This window comes from Homarus americanus, unplaced genomic scaffold, assembly GCF_018991925.1.
Source record: "Homarus americanus isolate GMGI-L3 unplaced genomic scaffold, GMGI_Hamer_2.0 scaffold28670, whole genome shotgun sequence".
Classification (NCBI taxonomy): domain Eukaryota; kingdom Metazoa; phylum Arthropoda; class Malacostraca; order Decapoda; family Nephropidae; genus Homarus; species Homarus americanus.
In genome coordinates, this window is record NW_024752312.1 from 506 (window position 1) to 10,342 (window position 9,837).

The following is a 9,837-nucleotide window of genomic DNA, read 5'->3' on the forward strand; positions in this document are numbered from 1 at the left end:
GATCTGTTTACAGTTTAACTTTTTCATCATATCACAACATAAGTACTGTATTGTATACATGTCAGTACTACTATACAAATGGATAAATAAATATTGTAAAAAAACTAGACCTAACTCTATATAACCCGTTATAGTACATCCTTCTTTCCTCACACAGCCAAACTGTGGAATGCTCTGCCTTCTTCTGTGTTTCCATACTCATACAATCTGTCTCACTTTAAAGAGCTGGTTTTCCGGCATCTTCGTGGTGTAGATTAATACAGTCTTTTTCTCTTTTATTGTTTAAATTCTTTTTACTTTTATTCCCCCAGACTCCGTTGTGGGTCGATGACCTGTGGCCGGGTGGGCTATTCCCCGTAAAAAAAACCCCCACAAAATATGTCCCAATATATACACTGGACAATTTATGTCATCAGTGACTCATATGTCTATCACACTTAACAGAAAATTAAGTCCGGGTCATGAACCCTTCCTTACCTGTTTGTCCGGTTCTCGCTCTGATTGGTGGAAGCCGATGACGTCATTGTCCGGCGTGCACACCAGATACTGCTGTTATACAATTTATCGTTCATAAAGCGAACAAAACTAACTTACTTAACCTCACATGACCTAACCTAAACTTGAGCTTCACCTTAATATTAATGCATGATATCCACGTAATCTTCTCCCCAGCGACGAAATATAACATATACAGTAATTGCTGGTCGATAGTGAACCACCCACAACATTCTGCCAACAGCCCAAGCAGTCATTTGTTTTGTGTTCCTTCACAAGCTGTAAGATAGTTGTAGTATTTTTATATTAGGTTAGTTTGGTTTATCTTATGTATCAAGTCACTTAACATACACCACAACAACTATTAAATATCTTAAAGAAATATCTCTCTTATGATCAAATATTACAGAAGGTCAGAATGTAAATTGTGGGATTTTAAAAACACATCATGAAACAATTGATAAGCTATTTAATGTTTTATATATATACTACACAGCGATACAAGTGCAGGTCAAGGCAGGAGGGCAAGGGAAGGAGTTACGTGTTTATATTCTCGTATCTGTAGAAAACTGTAAAAAAAAGTAAACTCCGGGGAGATGTGACCTCTTGGGTGGAACTGTACACATGCAAGAAGGGTTAAAGGAAGCAGGTGGGTGTTTGATTTCAACTGTGGGTGGAAAAGATGGGAGGTTGTTTTTCATTAGTCGTCAGGCGTAGACGATGTGGGTGTGTAGGCGTAGCTATCGGTGGTTGTGGTGAGCCCGTGGAGGCGATCAGGGAAGTTCACGACCTTGTTGTCCAAGTGAGAGGCGAGTGACTGTAACTGGACATTTCCTGAGTCTGTTGAGTTGAATATATTTACGTGAGCAACAGTCTCTATGTAGTATGTGCTGATATGTTACATATGTTGTTTACACATAAAAATAAAATAGAATGAAATAATACAAAATATAAAAGATTTTTAAGAATAGATTATTACAACTTCCATCCCTGGGCGTAGAGCTGGATTAAGGGTTTTGTAGGCCCTGGGCACTTTTTTATCGTAGGCCCATAAATTTCCTCAGCGTATGAAAAGCTCGAGGAACGAATTGGTTTCCTCCTTGATTCCTCACTATCAAGGGAAACGATTTCAATCAAAGCAGGCGAGTTGGTGGATGTCTACAAGTATGACATTGAATCCGTGTTCACTGAGGAGTTTCTGTTGATTGAACAAATGTTTCCCAACACTAAGTCAGTGGCAGAATATATTTGTCAATACTCAGTACCAGCTGTGAGGGTGAGAGGTCATTTTCCAAGCTTAAAAGAATAAAAAAACTGTCCAAGATCTACGATGGGCCAGAGTCGCCTATCGTCACCGGCGTTACTCAACACAGAGAGAGATTATGTTAAAAAGTTGGACTTTTAGGGCATTAAAGAAGACTGCCGCAGCCAACAGCAGAAAAGTGTTTTGTATGAAATTATAATCACTGATACATTGATAATAGTAGGTTGAATTGAGTTGCTTATTATTTTGAGGATTGATAAAAACTCTACATTTATTTCGCAGTATGTCTAAGAATAAAGTTGTTCATTTATTCATTTGTGATTATTTAGGCCCTTGTGACGTCTACTCAACCATAGTTAGTTTTCGGCAGGTCAGGTTTAAATGATGTCTAAGCACTAACCAAAAGGATACTAACTTAACATTTATAATCACTTCGTCTTATGACTGCAATCTATTTCTCTCTTGTCAAATTTATCGATTATTTTCCGTTACCCTGTTGGAACATAAAGGTTAATAGGCCAGACCACAGTGAAAATACATACATTATATCTCAAATTTTGTAGGTCCCTTAAACCTTCGTAGGCCCTGGGCACTGTGCCCCCTTGATAATCCGGCCCTGCCCGGGCGGCAGAACATTATGTTTTTGTATTTAAGTTTGTCCTAGAATCCGAAATGAAAGAAAACGAATGCATTATGAGGAGTAACATTGATAATCAGAGAACGTCATTGTCCGTGGACGGCTAATACAAGTATTGGTTCCAGATCTTTTCTCTAAATCCACAAATTTCCCGGAATATGCAGTAAAATACAAGGTCACGAAGAGTTTCACCTAAACGGACAAGTACACGTCGAAGTATACATCCACGAACACGGACTGGGCCACGGATATTCGTCACAGATAATGCCAAGCACGGACAAGGTTACTTAATAGCTTACCTTTTGAGGCGACAATAGCCAGGGCAATGATAAGTGACAAAACAGCTGCGGATAACACCACCACAGTCACCAACAATTTTTTCTCGAAATCCGTCCGCGACAGCCAGAAGACAGAGACTCGACCGCCACTGCAAATAACACGAGGTAGGTTACGTGGATGTGAAATGATGGCTAGAGGTCACAGCCTTAACTCAAACAACCTATAACTCAAAACAATGTCAGAGGTAACTTTTTGGGGGGGGGGGTGTAACAGAGCCCATACATGCCCAGTACTTACAGTGTCACAGAGAGCTAACGAAACAATAACAATCTAACTTACTCTCCATTAATCAAGGTATTGCTGTCTCCTAATCCCATCGACATCTTTAATTCTCTTCTTTTATCTTCTTCCTTCTTATCTAGTGTTCCTTTCTTCCCCCTTTCTGGTTATCTCTCGTATTTTTCTTCCTCTTCTTTCTCGTCTCCTTTAACTTTTCACTTCTTCTATATATGCTTCGTTATTCCTCACTATTTCCTCCTGCTTCCTCCTCTTCTCTCTCTAGTTCTCTGTTTATTTACACTTCTTTGTTTCCTTATTATTTTTCTCTTATTTGCCTTCTCTTCACACGTTCATTTTCACGCTGGAATTAAGACAACATCTTTAGTATTATTCCTGAGAGAGAGAGAGAGAGAGAGAGAGAGAGAGTCGTGTAATGTCAGGAGTACGATGTTGTTGTACTCAGGAGGATTAGCCATCGTAATCAAAGGGATACAATATGGAATATAATGGATTAAATATTGTACTCAAGGGGTTAAGGCGTAGTACTCAGGAGAAAGACATTGTACTCAAGGGGTTAAGGCGCAGTACTCAGGAGAAAGACATTGTACTCAAGGGGTTAAGGCGCAGTACTCAGGAGAAAGACATTGTACTCAAGGGGTTAAGCATTAGCTATAGTGTGACTGTGGTAATGTGGAGGAAATTCTCTTACCACCACTACCACTATTACCACCACTAATATTCAGCCTCTAATGCCTTCATACCATTTTATTACCTTAATATTAAATATCTAATACATAGTAGCTATCCTATCTGTGTTGAATTAGTTGAGCCTCAGATCTATGCAGCATTCAGTGACTGTAGCCTCATAGTCAATACCTGCAGCTGTTGTCGGCATTGGGGCAGAAGCTCTCGTTCCACTGAGGCAGAGCAAAGCCGACCGAAGGAGAGAGAAAGACAGTCGACATCTCATCCAGGCTGTAACATAACTTCTGGGCTGCTGCTTCTGTTCGAAGATCACCTCCGCGAGTCTGGCGTAGAAACATCTTGCACTTGGTCCCATCCCACCAGAGGTTGTGAACACTATAGGAGTGAAGCTGCCTTGATCAACGTTTTGAATTCTCTCCCCATATGCCCTTATCTTGTCGTTCTCGTTCCTCCTGTGTGCAGCATCGAGAGCTAGGTTACGGTGACATGCGGCCATGGGATCAAAAATCCTGATGTCGAAGAAAGCTCGCTGTCCCCGCGTCCAGAATCCTCGAGCACTGACGTCAACACAGGCTTCGTTAGATGTGTTTGAAGTCCTATGTTGGAAGATCTCACCACACTACCACTATTACCACCACTACCACTATTACCACCACTACCACAACTACCACTATTACCACCACTACCACTATCATCACCACTACCACTATTACCACCACTACCACTATTACCACCACTACCACTATCATCACCACTACCACTATTACCACCACTACCACTATTGCCACCACTACCACTATCATCACCACTACCACTATTACCACCACTACCACTATTACCACCACTAACACCATTACCACTATTACCACTACTTGCTTCACCACTCACACCACTCGCTCACTACCTTCACCACTCATCACCACTACCACCACTGTCACCTCACTACCACCACCTCACCACCACCACCACTCACACAATTACTACGCTCACCATCACCACCACACTACTACCACCACTACTACCACCACTACCACCACTACTGCCACCACTACCACCACTACCACTACTACCACCACTACCACCACTACCACCACTACTACCACTACACAAGAACAAGGTCATTTAACTAGGTTTGGCTGGGTCATTGAGCAAAGTAATTACTGTAGTGGTGTATACTGTAGTGGTGTATACTGTAGGGGTGTATACTGTAGGGGTGTATACTGTAGTGGTGTATACTGTAGGGGTGTATACTGTAGGGGTGTATACTGTAGTGGTGTATACTGTAGGGGTGTAGACTGTAGGGGTGTATACTGTAGTGGTGTATACTGTACGGGTGTATACTGTAGTGGTGTATACTGTAGTGGTGTATACTGTAGTGGTGTATACTGTAGTGGTGTATACTGTAGGGGTGTATACTGTAGGGGTGTATGCTGTAGGGGTGTATACTGTAGGGGTGTATACTGTAGGGGTGTATACTGTAGTGGTGTATACTGTAGTGGTGTATACTGTAGTGGTGTATACTGTAGTGGTGTATACTGTAGTGGTGTATACTGTATGGGTGTATACTGTAGGGGTGTATACTGTAGTGGTGTATACTGTAGTGGTGTATACTGTAGGGGTGTATACTGTAGGGGTGTATACTGTAGGGGTGTATACTGTAGGGGTGTATACTGTAGTGGTGTATACTGTAGTGGTGTATACTGTAGTGGTGTATACTGTAGTGGTGTATACTGTAGGGGTGTATACTGTAGTGGTGTAGACTGTAGGGGTGTATACTGTAGGGGTGTATACTGTAGTGGTGTATACTGTAGTGGTGTATACTGTAGTGGTGTATACTGTAGTGGTGTATACTGTAGTGGTGTATACTGTAGGGGTGTATACTGTAGGGGTGTATACTGTAGGGGTGTATACTGTAGTTACCCATAAATAAACGTTTTCTTTGTTTCTCAATTATTTTATTAGAGAAAACGGATTTGTCGAGGAGGCGGAGGAGGGGTTACCAGAGAAGATAGGAAGAGGAGGAGGAGGGGGAAGAGAGGAGGGGTTAAGGAGGAGGAGGAGGAGGCGAAGAAGAAGAAGAAGAAGAAGAAGAAGAAGAAGAAGAAGAAGAAGAAGAAGAAGAAGAACTCTCTCTCACTCTCTTTCTCTGCCTATCACACACACACACACACACACCATCATTCAAAAAGAGATAAGATATTTTCCATACGTTTCTAAAAGTATCCCTAAGTGACGAAAAAGTGACGAGTGGTGACGAAATAGTGACGATAATTGATAAGTGACGAAAAGTGACGATTAGTGACGATAATTGATGATATGTAACGATATAGTGACGATTAGTTACGATTATTGATGATATGTGACGAAATAGTGACGATATTTGATGATAAAGGACGAAATACTGACGATAAGTGACGAAATAGTACGATGTCACGATAAATGACGATAAGAGATGAAATAGTGACGAAATAATGAAAATACACCTTTTCATCATATCCGTCGAGACATTGTTCCATAACCGAATGACAGAACACATATCGGATGACACTCTAAAATAACTGTTGGTTCATGCTGACAGAAGTAATTGACGTAAGTTATGAAGTTGACAGCCGTGAACAATAAACCGACAGTCTACATAGAGTTTGAGAATGTAACAATTGGAGAATGACAGACCACCAACAGTTATTATAGATTGTCATTCGATATGTGTTGTGTCATTCGGTTATGAAATTTGTCAAATATTTATGAAACAATGTCTCGACGGATATGTGAAAAGGTGTATTAGGCACATCTTCACTACAACTACTTCATTACAGGTAGTAGGTAGTAGGCAGTTACCAAACAGGGAGGTACTACCGCCTGGGAAGATATTGGCAGCATAATGTGTTGTCTAATGGTAGACCCTGCTGCCATATGTGACCAAGTCCTAGGTTGATGATCTGACTTTCTGCTTCATTTTCACACAATTGCAGGGTCTCAGTTGTTTCTCTTACTTTGACAATACAACATACATATATTGTTTCTCACTTTTGATCTTTTTATTCATTTTTGTATTTATAGTTCTTTATTATTAATATTATTATTATTACAGTTACTGTATTATTATCATCATTATTTTATTATTTTATTTTGTTTGTTTTATCATAAATTATATTTATTATGAATTATTATGACTATTATTTATTATTATTATTATTATTATTATTATTATTATTATTATTATTATTATTATTATTATTTCATTTTCGCCCCCAGGCCTGATGTGGGTCGTGACCTGTCAATTGAAACAAATACACTGAGGGCACATCTTCACTGCTCTTCACTATCAAGCACATCTTCAATACAACTACTTCACTACACTATCAGGCACATCTTTCATCTTTTTACACTATCAGGGCTTGCTCTTCTCATAAACATCTTCTTAGCTACTTCACTACTATCAGGCACATCTTTTCTATTATACGCTACTATCAAAGGAACATACTACTTCTAACTAACTGCTACACTATCAGGGCACATCTTCACTACAACTACTTCACTACACTATCAGGCACATCTTCACTACAACTACTTCACTACACTATCAGGCACATCTTCACTACAACTACTTCACTACACTATCAGGCACATCATCACTACAACTACTTCACTACACTATCAGGCACATCTTCACTACAACTACTTCACTACACTATCAGGCACATCTTCACTACACCTACTTCACTACACTATGAGGCACATCTTCACTACACATCTTCACTACACTATGAGGCACCTCTTCACTATACTATAAGGCACCTCTTCACTTCATTGCACAACAACTATCACTTCAGCGCCTCAAAAACGCATCTAACCCCCAAATAATAATTTGATGTCCTGGTGAAGGCTGAGTCGATACAGATAATTAAAAATGGCTTGCCGAAAAACAGAAAACTTCCAAGATTGGGTGTGTGAGCTTCTCCCTGAGGACGTGACTGACCTCCTACAAGACGGCGCGGAAATTCTTGGGGAGGGAGCGCACGCAATTGCTTACCTTGTCAAGTGGGGAAATGATGTAGCTGTTTTGAAAAAGGCAGTGTCACCATCAGCCAAAAAATTCTTCAAGGATGAGGCTGCCAAGATGTATGCCCTCGATGGTGCTGGGGGGATTCCTAAGGTACTTGGGTACTGTCCAAAACCTCCAGCGATCCTCCAGTCCTTCAGGGGTAAGCTCACACTCAACCACCTTCTCTCTGAAGATAACCTGATCTGCCAATATGACCTTATACAACTGGGGCTCCTCCTTGGTGAGAAAATCCTTGAGATGAACACGAAAGGTCTAGCACACAATGACATCAAGGAGGATAACATAATGATCCAAGGGCCCTCATCCCGGCCAGAGGTCAGCCTCATTGACCTCGGTCTGGCCTGTGAGATCGGTAAGTCTTGTAAAGTCAGCGCTGATTGCCTACACGAGGACTTCCCCTGGATGGCCCCTGAAGTCTGCCGTGGGTTTAGGACCACCAAGAATTCAGATACATATTCTTTCGGGTTTGTCCTGATGGAATTGATCAAGGAGGCCCCAGGGGACCATCCAGAGGTCACAAAACTCGCCAAGAAGGCCATGACCAAGCGCCGCACTGACCGGCCATCACTACCACACCTCCTCCGAGAATTCCGAGAAATCATCAGTTGAAGAAAAAATTTTAGGCCCCAAGCTATAAAGCACACACTATCTCTCACCTTCCCACAGCGTATCTGAACGAAACGAAAAACAAAACTCAAACGACAGGTAAACCTTGCATCCGATTCCTTGTCCGCCTGACTTCAACATTCCCCTAACTCAAACCTTCAACAGCACAACCTTGGACTTTTTTTCATAAGATGGCAGATCAATGGGTAAGGAAAACGCTTAAATTCACGATGTTAATTATATTTTTAAATAAATTGGGACCAAAACTCTACAAAATAAGGGTTAAAGTTGCTAAAACATCACGTGACTGAGAAAACTAGTTATTTATGATAGGATTGAAGGTCTAAATCGTTCCTAACTCATCACAAGCCATCAGAAAAATCTAGTCTGCATGTCTAGGTACAGATTGATTGATACGTTTATTGAGATACAAAAAACATTAGTACATCTCAAAGGGATGAAGTGACATAAGTCATCCCCACCCCAATCCAGGAATGTCCCTCTCAGGTCTCACATAAATCCCTAATATTTCATATAATCAGTTATATACATACATAGTTATATTCTAGATGAAAAATTTCTATATTTCTTTAATATATCATCTATTTTCGTATTTTTATACATCCACTCTATTTGCATGGGGACATTATTTATATGGGCATTTCTATATACATTAAGCAATGGGCATTCCAGTATATAATGTGGCAGGGTATGGGATCTGGGTGTTCTACAAACTCTACATTCTTTATCCTGTTCACTTCTCTCAGCTCCAAGTTCCCAATAATATTTATATCCTAATCTTAACCTCATATACACTGAATCTTTCCACCTACTCCCATCTTTCCCATATGTAAATTTTGTGTTCATGAGAACATGATGGTAATGTTTCATTGTTTCCCTTTTCTCGTATATTTCATTCCTTTTGAAATTATCTTCTATTGATTGTATTTTCCGTAATTTGCTCCTTAATTGTTTCAAGGTTTTAGTACATATTATGTCGATCTCGGCCTTTTCCGTGGCTCTTTTTGCTATTATATTTACTGCTTCATTAAGACCAATCCCCGCATGTGAAGGGACCCATACAAATTGAACATTATGGCCATTTTTCCTTATTGTATTTACTAATTTTCTACATGAACCAATAATGTGTTCAAAGACTGGACTCCCACTGTTCAAAGAATCCAAAGCTGCCCTACTATCAACAAAAAAATATGCATCTTTATACACATTTACAACATTTTCCAACCCTACTAAGATTGCATGTAACTCAGCTTGTGTTGATGAAATAAAACTGCTCAACCGAAGTCCAATTTTGATGTCATCATTCCCTTGTTCTGTGTACTGTCTTATAAGGATCCCACACCCTGCCCTGCCACTTGACATAACTGAACCGTCACAATATACATGCAATGTGTTTATTTTAGGCAAATTACTAATCTTATTCCCATATAAAGCCCTTAACTGTCCTGGTTCATGTAATAATTTCTTCATTGTGAGAGGCACTAT

At 40.2% G+C, this 9,837-nt stretch overlaps 2 protein-coding genes across 2 annotated transcripts; one reads left to right on the forward strand and one right to left on the reverse strand.

The window, feature by feature from the left end:
• Positions 1 to 944: 944 nt before the first annotated feature.
• On the reverse strand, positions 945 to 3,330 carry LOC121855037. Its single transcript, XM_042349866.1, has 3 exons — positions 3,015 to 3,330; positions 2,696 to 2,823; positions 945 to 1,335 (listed from the first exon to the last, which is right to left on the reverse strand). Exons 1-3 carry the CDS (start codon positions 3,056 to 3,058, stop codon positions 1,196 to 1,198), a joined length of 312 nt encoding a protein of 103 aa, XP_042205800.1. The 5' UTR covers positions 3,059 to 3,330; the 3' UTR covers positions 945 to 1,195.
• Positions 3,331 to 7,569: 4,239 nt separating this feature from the next.
• On the forward strand, positions 7,570 to 8,334 carry LOC121855039 (probable inactive receptor kinase At1g48480). Its single transcript, XM_042349867.1, has one exon. The coding sequence runs from the start codon at positions 7,570 to 7,572 to the stop codon at positions 8,332 to 8,334; it is 765 nt and encodes a 254-aa protein (XP_042205801.1).
• Positions 8,335 to 9,837: the final 1,503 nt, after the last annotated feature.